Below are 17,378 nucleotides of genomic sequence, written 5' to 3'. Positions count from 1 at the left end.
ATGTAGTATATCTGTAGAATAAGTAGGATATAATAGTATATGTACAGCAATAGTTGAATAGGAAGCTATTGACTAGAATACAGTATTATACATACGAAACGAGTAAAACAGTATGTACACATTATTAAAGTGACCAGTTTTCCATGTCCATGTACATAGGGCAGCAGCTTCTAAGGTGCAGGGTTGAGTAACTGGGTGGTAGCCGGCTAGTGACAGTGACTAAGTTCAGGGCAGGGTACTGGGTGGAGTCCGGCTAGTGATGGCTATTTAACAGTCTGATGGCCTTGAGATGGAAGCTGTTTTTCAGTCTCTCAGTCCCAACTTTGATGCACCTGTACTGAGCAGTCAGCTTTGCCAGTTTTGTCATATATGCCCTCTACTTTTACACGAGCAAAACTACAACTACAAGGAGAAATAGCAGGTTAAAAAAAAGTTGAACTAAAAGATTCAGGAAAGACATTGACCGGGAAAATACAACACCTTGTTTTGTGGTAACCACGGAGTCCGTGAGAAAAGTATCACTGCATAAGGCAAATGATGACTCACCGTAACGCAGCATTGCTTGCCACTGTAGACTATTTTTGAACTGCAGAGAAATCGATAGAGGAGTGAGGGGAATGAGAAGCGTATGTATACATTTTTATATCTCACTGTGTGAAGCTGCACCATGTAGAGCCACAGTTAGGTTACACTTTCCTCAATACCCTTTAACTAGAAGGAAACAACGAAAATAACTTCGCAAAGAAAAACATTCTCTATCCCTCTCGAGTTTCACCACTTTATTGTTGTGCTGTTTTATCCGCAACACAAATCAATCCCCATTCATTTACCTGTGCATTCAAAGGATGCTCATTTGATTCTTGACTTCCTCCGTATATGTTTATGGGTCTTTTATTTCCTTGTGATAGGTTTCGGAATGGAAGCCACCTTACTGCTAGTGGTCGGGTTCTCGCATACGAAAGTTGTGGCCATCACTTTTCTGGTTTTGGCTGTGGGCTTCAGTGGGTTCGCTATTTCAGGTGAGACTTGGGTTGTCGTCTTTTATATCCCTCATACCTCTGCTCTTCTCTGCTCGAGACACATTTTTTGGCATTCTCGCACAACAGTCGAAAAATTGTTCGCTGCAGCACCTCACGGAAACGAATAAGCTCTGTCAGCAGAACAACTAACCCCGATCTGTCCGTAGAGAATTGCATAATCTCTCAAGCTCAGTTATTTCGGGGATCGTCCCTTTCTGGCATAGAGTTTGGCTACTAATATATCATATTCTTGGAAAAATTGATCGTCTGTGTAGTTTACAACAACAGCACGGTGACCTTTCTCTCTGTTTCCCCATTAGGCTTCAATGTGAACCACCTGGACATTGCTCCCCGCTATGCCAGTATCCTCATGGGCATCTCCAACGGTGTGGGCACTTTGTCTGGCATGGTGTGCCCGCTCATTGTTGGCGCCATGACCAAACATAAGGTACAAAATGACTCTGCTTCGACACAATATAATACACTGCCTACTGCATTCATTACTGACTACTACACATCATACGAATCATTGTCTATCATAACACAGCAAGACACTCATGGAGGAGTAAGAGACAGATTCTTACTCAATATTCATCCTTTCAGACTTTTTTTCTTTCATCACTTGTTTTAATCGATTTTTCTCACCCCATTCGCTCTCTTTTTTACTTTCTCGCTCTCTCTCCCTCCCTCCCTCCCTCTCTCTCTCTCTCTCTCTCTCTCTCTCTCTCACACACGGACACACACTCTCTAACAATAACTCTCCTCTTTATCTTTCTCCCTCTCTCGCCTTAGACGCGGGAAGAGTGGCAGTACGTGTTTCTCATTGCTGCACTTGTTCATTACGGCGGTGTTATATTCTATGGTGTGTATTCTCTCTCAATCCCCCCCCCATCCCTCTCTTCGCACATCCTAATGAAGCTGTATAATGATGCTCAGTTTCACAACAATTGTTTGCCATTTTCTCTTGAATTGACCCTGAAGTAAATCAACGGGTTTAATTTGTATCAAACTCATTTCATGCCAAACAAGCTAGATCCTTCATTGAAAATCAAACATGTATTCTCATATCGCTATTCCCTTTTGCACTATTGCATTGCCTTTTGTAATAATATCCAGATATGATACATTTTGGTCCTACATTCCATATGTTAATGCAACCCTTTAGTGTAGAACTAAATCATCTAGATCCAAGTCAAGTAAGTACAGCTTTGGGCAGAATGTTTTTGTTTGTCTTTTGTATTCCAGGACTTTTTGCCTCCGGAGAAAAGCAGTGGTGGGCAGAGCCCGAGCAACTTAGCGATGACAAGTGTGGAATTCTGGATGAGGATGAGCTGGCCAACGAGACGGAGGAGTTGTACCGTACCAGCGGAGGAGGGGGCTACGGAGCAACGAGCCAAGCCCCGGATCCCAATGGAGGAGGAGGAGGAGGTGCAGGAACCTGGGTTTCAGACTGGGACAAGACTGAAGAGCTAGTACAACCACCAGGAACCAATAGTTACCTACATGGAGGAGAGAACGACAGGGAGCTAACATAGAGGGTGGGGTAGCAGACAGAAAGAGTACGTAAAAGAGTGAAAAGTTTCCTTGTGGCACAGGATCTTGGAAAGGGGTGGATTGGGTAGATGGGATGAGGGCAAGGAGCGGAAGAGGGGGAGGAGGAAGAAAAGCCAGCATGACCATAGTATTATTTATGGGGAACTGAAAATTATTGTACAAAAGTGGAAAGAGGATGAGCCATAGCTGTACTAAGCGTGTGTATGTGAGTGTGTTTTTGCATTTGTGTACCGTGTGTGAGACATTCTCACTAAGAGTATTTTAGGGCACCAAAGCTTCTTTGTCGATACTGGTACACCTCTTATTGAAGAGGGATATTTTTAGGCCTAGTTTGGTTGCTTTCATTAACAGTGTGTTTATTATAACCCACCATATGGGTTGTCAGTTTGGTTCTATTCCATAATGAGGATGAGCCTGATTTTTGTCACCATGTTTGTCACACGACTACCTGTAGATCTACAACTGAATGCCATACACTATATCACAATCTGGTGGCTAACATCAACATGCTAATTCAATCCATGATAATGTTCACACTTTTAAGACAAAGCATCTTACTTGTGCCAATAAGTAGTATTGGTTTGCTTCATCTGGAGAGATGCAGTCTAAAAAAATCCAAAGTTATTGACTTACGGCATTGTGACTACCAGTTTATCTTTAGTCTGTTCAGTATTCCTTCCACCGTATCAGTTCCATGAGTACAATTTTCAATTCTAGCATGTCAACGAATTGTATACATTAGGCCTCTAACCTGTCTGCCTGGTTGAAAATGATTGTCTCTTGAGATGTTGCCTTGGAAATAATTACAAGGGATGTGGTTTTAGAAAAATAGTCCGAGGGATGAGAAAAATAGTTGCGCCAAAGACCATCTCAGAAACATCACCCAGTCCAAGTTCTGCAAACTATAGTGAAAGAAGTTTATTGACAGGTAATACTGGTATTTGACAGGTATACATTTCACATACATTTGTTAGACTTCTGTTTTACTTTTATATAAGACTGTATGTATGAAGGTGTTTTGGGAAAGGAACATGTGGAATCGCATAAAACGTAATAGTATTGTTCTGTAACAAGTCTGGATTCCGTATATACACTGTATTCTCCACCTCCAATAGACTCGTACTTATGCTATTCTAGCTTTGTATTGATTTCCACTGTTTGTCTTGCTGGTCACGCTTGATATATTGTGATGTCAGTGCGCTCGTGCCGAAGAACCAGTTTGCAGGCACCAAGGACCCCCCCAAAAAAACACACACGCCAGCCTGTGCCCACCGTCACAGTGACTAAGCAATAACACATGGAGGGAGAGAGACTGTGGTGTCATGATCCCAAAGAGCGCGCACCATGACCCTATCAATCACTCATCCAAACCAGTCAAATAGTGACTGCTTTGAAGGGCAAAATGGTGCATGAGGCTATATACCAGTCAATGGTTGACAGTACATTTCAAAGATGATATTGATGTAGACCCTGGCTCCCGCCAATGCAGGGCCGTGTTCATTAAGCAACAAAAGAAGAAGAACAGCTGACTGAAACAGGGAGGGACTACCTCGACTTATGAAATACACGACCCTGGCGTCCATACAGAGCAGAAGAAGGGGAACCGGAGATCTCTCTCTCCTATGGAGGAAAATCCCTCTCACCAACCCCTCCCTTTACTTATATAGTCTGCAACCCCTCCCTTATGTAGTCTGCACTGAAGTGTAACACTGGATATACTTAGAAACGTCGGTAGGCTATATTTTTTACGCACTTAGTCCAAAAAGCAATAACTAATGAATTATGTATGTCACTGAAAATGTTGAATTTCTGTACATAAATAATCACTTTACTGGTAAGCTTTTTGAGTTGTTTAGTTAGCCTTAGAGCCCGAAAGATAAAACCCATGTTTTCATTGCTAAAGCAGAGCGGTGTCTCACTTTCAGACAAAAACATGAAAGTATTTTGAGGTACACTTGATTTAGCTTGACGTTTGCACTTTTGGGACACTTTCATTGGCTCTTCTGTACCAGGCAAACTAAATCAAGTGCAGCTTAAGTATTTAAATGTTTTTTACCTACATATTTCACCCAGGTCTGATCACTTTGACTGACGAGTTTGTTTCAGTCATTGGCGATAAACAATATTAGTCTTTCACAGTCCCGGAAAGGATGAATATTTACTGTCAGGGTTTTCACTGTGGTTGTGTTTTTGTTTCTTTTTTATAGACTGTCAGCTGCTTTCATTCTTTAACAGTTTTGTTTTGTTCTTTACTGTAAAATGTAAAATTGTGTATGTAAAAAAACATGTACATGTGGAAATAATATTGTATAATAAAAGCTAGAGGACAATATTATTATCACTATTATCATTACTACTGCTATTATCAACATTATTACAAATTATTCAACATCATTATGGAACATTACATTCTATTTTCTCTATGAACCTGTTCAGGTTTCTATACTTGTGGATGGTATGTGAATTGTGAACAAACTGTGTAATACACAAAGCCTCCTGCTTGTCTGGTTCCCACTTGATCTGCCCACATCCTTCCCTTCTAACACCCCATTCTTTCCTCTGCCTCTGGTTGGGCTGCTAATGGGCAAAGAACCCTTCTCTCCAGATACCAGGTGTCATATTTCTATGCCATATCCCTTTCCCATCTATTGATCACTGGGTTTCAGATATCACCCTAGAGAAAATGGGAGAGAGAAATATAGATTTTGATGGGCTTTGTCACTGTCCAGGGAGCACGTGGACGGTCTATGTCATCATGTCAGACAGAGATAGTGTTTTTCTCCACTGGTCATAAGTACTCTCTCTTTCTCTGCCCTCTCTTATCGTTAATAATCCTGCATCCATCTGCCTGAGAGAGAGCGAAAAGGAAGGGGGAAGGGAGAGACATTGGTAAGTGTTATTTGATAATGGTATTATATTATGACACCTGATTTCTAGCTGTGCACTGTGCATTCTCTTGGCATTGTTCTGTGAGGGGGTGAAGGAGAGAGACAAGGAGGGAAGGAAAGAGGGAGGGAAACGGAGGAAAGAGAAGCTGTCGGGTTAGCTGAAGTCTTTCTGACACACTTGGCTGGGCTGAGGAGTTTCCTGGTGGGAACAGCAGGTTCAGGTGATTATAGTCAAGACGGATGAGTGTAGTGCAGGAGGATTCCACCCCTCCTCCTCTGCCTGCCCTGGGACTCCTCCCACAGCTTCCCTCTTCTCTGACCACTCAAAGGTATTTCTTGGGTCAAAGATAATGGCTTCAATGTTGTAAAGACCAAGGTCCGTATTCACAAAGCGAGACGCTGCTCTAGGACCAGTTTTGCCTTAGATCGTTATGAATAAGATTACATGGACAGAGGAACTTAGATCAGCAATCATACTGTAGGAGCGCTGTGTGAATACAGCTCCAGAACAGTAACCAGTTGTAGACAGTGTTAATTACCCATCCCTATGGTAAAATTAAACCCTGCTGCTCATTCTATTGTTCTCAGACCTCATTTTAATATAATTATTCCAGCACAGGGTGATCCCGCACCAGGGTACACCAAAGTGCAATGGTATTATAATATTGACTCAATCTGTGTCTGGTTGAGTGTGGGACCCAAACAACTGATTAAACTTTGAGTATTTTATTTTTATTTAACTAGGCAAGTCAGTTAACTTCTACTTGGTCACCATCCCGGATCCGGGAGCATCCTCATCAGTAAAAAAGCTGACTAGCATAGCCTAGCATAGCGCCACAAGTAAATACTAGCATATAAATATCATGAAATCACAAGTCCAAGACACCAAATGAAAGATACACATCTTGTGAATCCAGCCATGATTTCCGATTTTTAAAATGTTTTACAGCGAAAACACAATATGTATTTCTATTAGCTAACCACAATAGCAAAAGACTCAACCGCATATTTTCACAATTTTTTTACCGCATAGGTAGCTATCACAAAACCGACCAAATAGAGATATAATTAGTCACTAACCAAGAAACAACTTCATCAGATGACAGTCTTATAACATGTTATACAATAAATCTATGTTTTGTTCGAAAATGTGCATATTTGAGGTATAAATCATAGTTTTACATTGCAACTACCATAAAAAATAATTACAGAGAGCAACGTGAAATACCTAAATACTCATCATAAAACATTTATGAAAAATACATGGTGTACAGCAAATGAAAGATAAACATCTTGTGAATCCAGCCAATATTTCAGATTTTTTAAGTGTTTTACAGCGAAAACACAATATAGCATTATATTAGCTTACCACAATAGCCAACCACACAACCGCATTCACTCACCGCAAAGGTAGCGATCGCAAAAAAACAGCAAAAGATATAAAATTATTCACTAACCTTGACAAACTTCATCAGATGACAGTCCTATAACATCATGTTACACAATACATATATGTTTTGTTCGAAAATGTGCATATTTAGCGGTACAAATCGTGGTTTTACAATTTGAATACGTAGTCAAAATGCACAAAATTATCCGGAGATATTTTGGACAGTCACCTAATCTAATCAAATAACTCATCATAAACTTTACTAAAAAATACATGTTGTACAGCAAATGAAAGATACACTAGTTCTTAATGCAACCGCTGTGTTAGATTTTTTAAAATAACTTTAGTACGACATACAGCTTACCTGATAGCGAGACAGCGCCCGCAATAAGTGCGGAAAATATGACTAAACATTTTCCACAGAAATACGAAATAACATCATAAATGGTTCCTACTTTTGCTGAGCTTCCATCAGAATCTTGTACAAGGAGTCCTTTGTCCAGAATAATCGTTGTTTGGTTTTAGAATGTCCTCTTCTCCTGTCGAAGTAGCAACCATAGCTAGCCATGTGGCGCAAACGTGCCCAACTTCACATGACGCAAAGAAAAGAAAATTCCAAAACTCGCAATAAACGTTCAATAAACTGATATAACTTGGTTGAAAAAAACTACTTTATGATGTTTTTATCACATCTATCAAATAAAATCAGAGCCGGAGATATCTAATGTGTATACCGAAAGCTTTTCAGAAGGCAACGTCATTCCAAAAGCTCTTGTTCGGCCTCAGATCAAGCTAGACACCCCATTCCACCTCTCACTGCCTGTTGACATCTAGTGGAAGGCGTATGCAGTGCATGTATATCCATAGATTTCAGGCAAATTAATAGGAAGGCCCTGGAACAGAGCCTCGATTTCAGATTTTTCACTTCCTGACAGGAAGTTTGCTGCAAAATGAGTTCTGTTTTACTCACAGATATAATTCAAACGGTTTTAGAAACTTGAGAGTGTTTTCTATCCAATAGTAATAATAATATGCATATTGTATGAGCTAGAATAGAGTACGAGGCAGTTTAATTTGGGCACGATATTTTACAAAGTGAAAATAGCGCCCCCCTATTGAGAAAAGGTTTTAAGAACAAATTCTTATTTACAATGACGGCCTACCCTGGCCAAACCCTCACGATGCTGGGCCAATTGTGTGTCGCTCTATGGGACTCCCAATCCCGCCGGTTGTGATACAGCCTGGAATCGAACCAGGGTCTGTAATTGATGCATCTAGCACTGAGATGCAGTGCCCGAGACTGCTGCGCCACTCGGGAGCCCTAGTTTCCATAAAACAATTTATTATGCAAATACTTTATTTCAGCAAACTAAATGATCATAATGATAATACCCATATTCCACTGCTGCCCACTATAACTAACATATATATTGTAGCGGTTTCAGGGGTTGTGTGGTGGATGGATGGTATGTGCCTGCAAGGTTTCTGTGTTTTCTGGCTGCCAGGACCACAGACAGCAATGGGAAGTATTCCCCAGAGGCAGGAACATGGACAGCTCAGGAGAAACTGCCAGACTACAGCAAAACAGCCACACCTGTCTCCAGTTGTAATTAGAGACTAAACAGCAGACAGGTGAAACCAATCAGGGCCTCTACTTAACCGCGCCCTGGGTTTGCTTTCTTTGTCTTTCCTTTGACCCCGGCAGGTGAACGAGGAGGAGGCTATTGGAGAGACTGAGCATACGGTGGAGGAGGTTTAACGGAATAAAGGAACTGAAGATTTCAACACGGAGGGAACCCCAAAGACCAAGAGTGGAGGCCCTTCCACTGGTGACGACGTATTTACTTTGAGTTTTGTATATCAGGAACACTGCCGGTACCTGATCTTTTTTTTTTTTTTTTTTTACGTATTAACCCTTCATGTGGACTGGTGGTGTGTGTTTGTACGTGTAGACCCTGCCTTACCAAGATCACAGCGCCGAAACTGCCACATTGGTGGAGAACGCAGGCAAGGCAGTGAGGATACACACACAGCCATCACTGTGGTGAAAATTGCTCAACAGACTACAGGTCTGCCACTCGGTCTCTGCAGAAAATGACACCGGATGACAACGCTGAGGCTTTCCTAAAGACATTTGAGCGCACGACAGAACGAGACGCATGGCCACAGGTAAAATGGGCAAGAATACATTCTCCATTTCTTTATGGGGATGCACAACAGGTGTGGTCTGATCTGGAAGCCAATGACTATGGCACACTGAAGAAGGAAATATTAGCACGGTTGGGAGTCACGGTCTCTTTGAGGGCACAGTGGTTCCACACGTGGACGTATCAACCCGAGAAGGCACCCAGGTCCCAGATGTTGGACCTGGTCCACCTGGCAAAAAATGACTAGAGCCCGCAACCCTCAGTACTGGGGACATCGTGGAAAGAATAGTGATTGACCACTACAACCGGGCCTTACCTTACGAATTAAAGGTTGTCATCCTTGGCAGTCCCAACACAGCAGACGGAGTGGTGGACTTTGTTGAGCGATGTCGAGAAATTTAAGAACTGCTCAAACCCAGACGGCTTGACAGAACCCCCCCCCCCCCCATCCGCTCGGGTTTGGAAAGGAAAAATCCAAAGAGCGGATTGGGGAACCTGGGCACCAGGACCCGGGTCTTCCAACATGAAGCAAAAACGAGGAATAGAGGGGTGGATACCGACACCCAGGAGTACTACCGCTGTGGCGCCGTAGGATACAACGCATGGAACTGTCCCAAGGAGGAGGAACCCATGCAGGTCGACATTTCCAATCTACACCATTGCTATGTCATTTCTGCCCATGTCCAAGCCCACCGCCAACCACCGCACCTCAGTCAGGTACAGGTCCAAGGGAAGGAAGTTGACGCTCTTCTAGATTCCGGGAGCATGGTCGCACTCATGCCTTCACTATTAACCCAGTCGCAGAGGACTACCGCCCCAACCATGGACATCACCTGTGTACACGGGGACACCAAAACTTACCCAACCGCAGATGTAGAGATTAAAACCACCAGAGGGCGGTTCCATGGTAACCTAGGGTTGGTTGAGAACCTACCATACCCAGTGCTACTGTGTCGCGACTGTCCATATTATCAAGAATTGTGGAACGGACTACAGGACAAAGGAGCTGGCTGTGCCAGTAATGGGGCATACTAGGGACCATTTACATTTTCCAGGGAAAAGAAAATGAAACCACTACCATAGAACTCCCTGACCTATGAAAGGAAAATTAACAAGTTGGTACTTACCTGCCTGACTTCCGTAGCCGACACTCAAGTTTTCCTGGGGGAAGAAAGGGAAAGAAAATGACGAAGAGACAGGAAACCCAGTGGGGAGAAATGGGACAGAAATGGTGGAACAGGAAGTGCAGGCCGAGGTGCCTAGAAATTGATGCCAATGACATTTTCCCTCCTGAGTTAACACAGTATAGGGGAAGGTTTGGTACTGCTCAGCTGGAAGACCCCACACTACAGAACGCCAGACAGAATGTCGAGGTAATCGATGGGGTACCTGTAAATCCTGCTCATGTCCTCAGCTTTCCCCATTTTTCAATGAGAAGCAATCTCTTGTACCAGGTCACGAAGCCCCATGATGACACAGTGGCACAGCTGTTAGTTCCTATCCCGTTTCGGTGTACAGTGCTGAACCTGGCCCATAGCCACTTGGTGGGAGGACATTTACGGAAAGGGAAAACACAAGAACGGGTCATCAAAAAGAAAGGAGGACCAAGGCACTCTTCATATAATTAATTAAAATGCCTTTATTAGTATGGCATGTTCAATAGAAACAAAGTTGTTTAAAAACCGACGCGTTTCGGCTGCATGGCCTTCGTCAGGGAGTACAGAAAAAGGAGAATACAATGTCCTCTTTTGAAAGGCTTTTCCAATTAGCCCTAATTAGAAGAGGGAGTGGTTACCAAATTGGACACACCTAGTAAGCAATAATATACACATGAAAAGGTGAAATACTGTAGCTATGTTATCATGAGCATACAACTCCAAGCTAGAAGCATCAGAACACCCAGAGAGGCAGTTCCAACCCTAACCATGACTGGGAGAAGTGTCCAGAACAAGAAAGCAATATATTCCACAGTACTCCAGACCACAGCAAAACATGAACAACAGTCCAAACATAGCTAGAGGGCAATTGAGCAAAATGTCCACTAGATGACAGCAAATGGACCCATCACGACCCTACAGGAAGGGTGAGAAATCCATATCTTCATTTAAACCAGGGTACTTAGTGGCCTGTAGTTTGTAAATCCAAAAACTTTCCCTTTGGTTTAACTGTTTAAGACGGTCCCCTTTTCTAATAGAGGCCGGAACATGATCAATACCCATAGCTTGTAGGGAGGCAGGGTTACCATGGTGTAAGGACTTGTAGTGCCTTGCCATGGGGTAGTCTTCATTGCCTACCCGTATGGCGTACTTGTGTTCCGCCAAGCGATCCTGAAGGCGTCTCTTTGTCCGTCCAATGTAGAACACCTTGCACTGTGGACATTCCAGTCTATAGATGACATGAGTGGTTTTGCAGTTAATAAAATGCTTGAGGTAATATTCCATTTTAGAAGCTGTGTCAACAAAATACCTTTTCTGTCAATATTACTGCAATGGTTGCACTGGTAACATTTAAAAGAGCCCTTGGGTTTGTGGTCAAGCCAAGTTTTTTGAGAGTCACCCGGAAGATAACTGTGGACTAATTTGTCATTTAGGGTAGGACATCTCTTAAAGCTTATGACTGGTGGTTCAGGAAAGACTTGGCGTAGTAGCGTATCACTTTGGATGATTCCCCAATTATTTTTAATGATTCTTTTAATGTTCTCTGCTTCAGTGCTGTATTTTGTAACAAAATACACTCTCTCTGATGTATCACGAGGCACTCCTCTTCGTAACAAGTTCTCTCTGTCAAGTAATCCAGCCCTTATACCTGCATCTTTCAGGACCTGAACGCTGTAGCCCCGATCCAAAAAGCGATTCTCCAATTCAGCAGATTTGACACTGTAGTCTGTTTCCTGATCGCAAATTCTGCGGACTCTTTGGAATTGGCCATATGGAATATTCTCTTTTAGCCTTTTGGGGTGAAAGCTGTCTGCCCTCAGAATGGTATTCCCATCTGTAGGCTTCCTAAAGATTGATGTGTGCAAACAACCTTTGTCATTTTTACTAATGTCGAGGTCCAAAAAATGAATGTTATCCTTGCTGTAGTCCATAGTTAGTTTGATGTTAGGGTTAATGCTGTTAAGGTATTGGTGGAAGGAAATAAGTTCATCTTCTGAGTCGGACCAAAACAGGCAAACATCATCAATATAGCGTCCCCACCATATAATCCGGTCAAAGAAATGGTTATTAGAAGGATCCAAAATGAAGTCATTTTCCCATTTACCCAAGTACAAACCAGCGTAGGAAGGGTTGTAGCAAGCTCCCATGGCACATCCTTTGACCTGTTTGAAAATACGGTCCTGGAAGATAAAGATGTTATGATTAAGAGTCCATTCAGTCAGTGATACAATGAATTCTGTAGGAGGCATCTCAGTTTCAGGCCGGGTACTCAAGAAATGGTGCATCGCTGCCAAACCTTGTTGATGCTCAATGGTGGTGTATAGACACTCCACATCCATGGTGACTAAAAAGGAAGCTGTACCTATATTCTTCAATTCCTTAATTTTGTTCAACACATCTGTGGTATCTTGAAGATAGGCTGGAAGTGACAACAGAAAAGGCTTAATAAAGTAATCAATGTACTTAGAGATGGGTTCTGTCAGACTTTCATTACCACTAATGACTGGTCTGCCTGGGGGGTTTTCAAGATTTTTGTGGATTTTTGGAAGAAGGTAAAAAGAAGCCATACGCGGACTGCCATTGAAAAGAAATTTGAACTCATTGTCTGAAATGTAACCATTTTCCTTAGCTTCTGTGAGGATCCCTTTCAATTCAGTGTTTAGGTCCTCTGTAGGGTTGAAGGTAAGAGATTGGTAGAATTCGTCATTGTCTAATTGACGGTAGGCTTCTGTCACATATTTGTCTTTACACCACACTACTGTAGCACCACCACAAGAACGGGTGTTACAACGCTTCTTCTGGCCGGGGGTGTATGCGGATGTGGTAAGGTATTGTCAGGGGTGCCCTGACTGTCAGAACCTCACCCTCCCGGATTTACAAAATCCTTTAATCCTGTTGCCAGTGATAGATACGCCATCCGATATAATTGCTATGGATTTAATTGGACCCTCACCACAGACTGTAAAAGGGTTTCAACATATACCGGTCATAGGGTCATAGTGGATTATGCGACCAGGTATCCTGAGGCTATACACCTGCATAGTGCCAACTCCAAAAGCATCGCCAGAGAGTTGCTACAGATGTTTTCCAGGGTAGGTTTACCCTTAGAGACCCTGACAGACCAAGGTACGGTGTTCATGTCCAAGGTGATGAAAGATTTATGTAAATTGCCTCAAATCAAACAATTGCACGTCTGTATGTCACCCCCAGATGCTCAGAGATCATGGAGCGGGATGGGCGCAACTGTGACCAGCTGTTGCTGTTTTTGATGTTCGTCATAAGAGGTACCCCAGGCATCCACTGTTTCTCTCCCCCCCCCCCCCCCCCCCCCATTTGAGCTATTGTTTTCCCACTGGCCCAGGGGATTGTTAGATGTGCTGAAGGAGAACTGGGAACAACAGCCCAGCCCCCCACAACAGTCATAGAACACATTGAAAAAATGAGAGAACGCATAAACATGGTAATGCCCATTGAAAGAACATTTACAGCAGGTCCAAGAAGCCCAGAGTTGAGAGTGTAACCGTCCCGCTCAACCCCCAAGAGTTTGCCCCAGGGGATCGGGTTATGGTGTTAGTACCAACGACGGAATGTAAATTCCTGGCCACATGACGGGGTCCCTACGAGGTGCTGCAGAAACTGGGGCCTGTGAACTACCTTATCCGTCAGCCAGGTAGAAGGAAGCTAAAACAGGTGTATCATATTAACCTGGGGAAGATGTTGGAGCTGGATGTCATTGAAGAGTCACACAGTGCGTGGTCCAGCTCCATAGTCCTGGTGTCTGATTGTCTCAGATGTAGGCCTACTGCTCTCTGGTATATGTCAGCTTCCCCCATTTTAGCCTTATTCAATGCTTCATACTCTCTTTCACTCAATCAGATTCTGTCCCCCCCCCCCCCCTCTTCAGACTTTTTCAAAATGTCATACAACCTCATCTCCCCATCCCTATCTTTAGCCCCCTCGTCACCCAAGGTGACGTACACCATCTCTTCCTTCACCTTCAGCGCTTCGTACTCTCCCCCTGTTTTCTCTCCTCCTGCTGCTGCTGGAGTTGTGTTCAGGGTGTCGTACTCTCCCTCTCTGTCAGCTCCTCATACCATCCGTCTCCTCCAACCTGATGCTTCACTGTCCTCAGGGGCATGTCTTGGTAAACGGCGTCTAGCAGACAAACACAAAAAAACGTTTGAATTACAATTTGTCATCAAAAGACTTACATGTAATAAAAACACATGTGCGCCCTCACACGCGCGCGCACACGCACGCACGCACGCACGCACGCACGCACACACAGGGCCAGCCGTAGCATTTTGGGGCCCTAAGCGATATTTAATTGCCAAACCCACCTCGCGGGCAAAACATTTTAGTTGACCCCCTCTTGATGCCATAGAGAAGTTTTAATGTTCTTTTCCTGCAATTCTACACATTATGCCATGGGGAGTAGAGAAAAATTATGCAGTTTTCCAGCTAATTTCTTGCAATTCTACTCATTTTGCCATTGGGTGTGGCTAAATTGTTGCAGTTTTAAAGCAAATTTCCTGCAATTCTACACACTTTGCCAAGACTTATGCCATGTTAATGATATCTGAGTGAGAGTGACTAACAAAATCAGGTCAGGCCTCTGGGCACATGCCCTGAGTGCCCGGTTGGTATTTGGCCATGATTACTACAAGTTTAGAAAGATGCCTAGACTAACTTACCAAACTAAAAATCGTTAGCTGACATGGCTAATTGAGTGACTGTTAGTATCTAGGTTTCCATCCAATTGGTGACAGATTTTCATGCGAATATTCCAAAATCTGCATGAAGAAAATATGCACATTTTCCCACCAGTGGTGTGTTTCCACCAACCAGACTTGTTGCGGATAAAAATCAGTGTTAGATGACATAGTGCCCACAAAATGTGCTTTTCTTCAGAATCAGACCCTCAATATTCATTGGAAAGGAGCATCAAGATCACCGTGCTCTTTCACCACCCTGTGAAGTTCATCATAAGTTTATTTAATCTGTAGCCTAATAAAATGCATGGTTTGCTGAGTCGTACTGGGAGCAGCACACACCATATCATTGCGTAACTCCACATTTACTTCGATATGATGGTTATTATATTTCAATATTCAATATTCAATATTTGCATATTAAGGCGTTTCCACCACTATTTCTCAATAATACATTTTACGGACACAAATTGCACCTTGTGTATTCTACTATTCAAACTCAACAGTAAGTTCTAATCAATGTTTATTAGTCGAGTACACAGTTTAGAAGATGGCTACTGTATTGAGGAAAAAATGTACTTAATATGACATGTGGTTGTCCCACCTAGCTATCTTAAGATGAATGCACTAATTGTAAGTCTCTCTGGATAAGAGCGACTGCTAAATTATTAAATGTAAATTTTTTATAGTGGTTGCGGCGAAATGCTTATAAGTTGAGACCCCTACTGAGTTCCTAAAAAATAAAAGTACTTTTTTTTGTTTGTATTTTTTCTGGGGTTGGGGGCCCTAAGAGACCGCTTACGTCGCTCATGCCTGGGGCCGGCCCTGACACACGGAGTGGCTGAGGAAATCAGTGGTAGGCTTACCTTAATCAGTCCTCCTCTTGCGACACATGACTATGGCTCCTGTGACCAGTATAACCCCCAAGACAATCACCACAATTATGATGATCACCGTCATAATCTTCTCTTCGGGGTCACTGTCATCTGCCATTAAGAGTAGAGCAGAGAGATGATCAATGGTACGTTTGTCCAATGCTAACGGTTTATTAACTTTTAAAACTTTTGTTGACCACTATATAACAAAATAATGAAAAAAACACCATCATCTACACTGCAAAAGGGTGGCTGGTTGCTTAGCGGTAAGTAACTGAAAGTTCGCTGGTTCAAATAACCGAGCCGACAAGGTGAAAAATATGTCGATGTGCCCTTGAGCAAGGCACTTATCCCTAATTTGCTCCAGGGGTGCCGTACTATTGATCCTGTAAAACAACACATTTCATTGCACCTATCTGGAGGTGTGACAAAACATACACTGAGTATACCAAACATTAGGAGCACCCTCCTAATATTGAGTTGCACCCCCCCCCCCCTTTTTTTTTGCCCTCAGAAAAGCCTCAATTTGTCGGGGCATGGACTCTACAAGGTGTCAAAAGAGTTCCAAAGGGATGCTGGCCCATGTTGACTAAAATGCTTTCCACTTCCCACAGTGTCAAGTTGGCTGGATGTCCTTTGGGTGGTTAAGCATTCTTGATACACACAGGAAACAGTTGCGCGTGAAAAACCCAGCAGCATCGCAGTTCATGACACAAACCGGTGTGCCTGGCACCTACTACCATACCCCGTTCAAAGCCACTTTAGCTCTGTCTTGCCCATTCACCCTCTGAATGTCACACATACACAATCCATGTCTCAAAGCTTAAAAATCGTTCTTTAACCTGTCTCTTCCCCTTCATCTAGAAGACTGATTGAAGTGGATTTAACTAGTGACATCAATAAGGGATCATAGCTTTCACCTGGATTAACCTGGTCAGTCTACATCATGGAAAGAGCAGGTGTTCTTAAAGTTTGTATACTCAGTGTGTGTACAGTACCAGTTAAAAGTTTGGACACACCTACTCATTCAAGGGTTTTTCTGTATTTTTACTATTTTCTACATTGTAGAATAATAGTGAAGACATCAAAACTATGAAATCACACATATGGAATCATGTAGTAACCAAAAAAGTGTTAAATCAAAATATATTTTTGATTTGAGATTCCTCAAAGTAGCCACCCTTTGCCTTGATGACAGCTTTGCACACTCTTGGCATTCTCTCATCCAGCTTCATGAGGTAGTGACCTGGAATGCATTTCAATTAACAGGTGTGCTTGTTAAAAGTTAGTGGAATTTCTTTCCTTCTTAATGCGTTTGAGCCAATCAGTTCTGTTGTGACAAGGTACGGGTGGTATACATGGGGTGACATTCCAAGATGGCATAGCAGTGGGGATGTCTGTTTTGATTTTCTTGTCCCGTCCCTATATCGTTTTTCCTCGTATATATTTGTATTATTTTTTAAATCTAATTTTCCATCTACGGACTGAACATACTCTCCTGCCTCACCCAATGTGGTATGGATCTGCTATTTTTACCGGAACCCCGTTCAGAAGATATCCAGCTAATTAGCTACTAGCAAGTAGTCAGTTAGCCACTGCTAGCGGTCATCACCGTTAACCCGGACTGCCAGCATCA

At 42.8% G+C, this 17,378-nt stretch overlaps 1 protein-coding gene across 1 annotated transcript in view; it reads left to right on the top strand.

Annotated features, from left to right (window-relative positions):
• Positions 1-4,903, top strand: part of LOC139541938 (vesicular glutamate transporter 1-like) — a 30,807-nt gene extending 25,904 nt beyond the window's left edge. Inside the window, exons 10-13 of the mRNA XM_071346853.1 lie at positions 909-1,019; positions 1,340-1,467; positions 1,812-1,881; positions 2,265-4,903. Of these exons, the coding sequence (XP_071202954.1) occupies positions 909-1,019; positions 1,340-1,467; positions 1,812-1,881; positions 2,265-2,554 (599 nt within the window). The 3' untranslated portion in view covers positions 2,555-4,903. The remainder of the gene's footprint in view (positions 1-908; positions 1,020-1,339; positions 1,468-1,811; positions 1,882-2,264) is intronic.
• Positions 4,904-17,378: the final 12,475 nt, after the last annotated feature.

This window comes from Salvelinus alpinus, chromosome 17 (genome assembly GCF_045679555.1).
Source record: "Salvelinus alpinus chromosome 17, SLU_Salpinus.1, whole genome shotgun sequence".
NCBI lineage: Eukaryota > Metazoa > Chordata > Actinopteri > Salmoniformes > Salmonidae > Salvelinus > Salvelinus alpinus.
The sequence above is the reverse complement of the archived record's forward strand: the minus strand, read 5'-3'. Positions and strand labels throughout refer to the sequence as shown.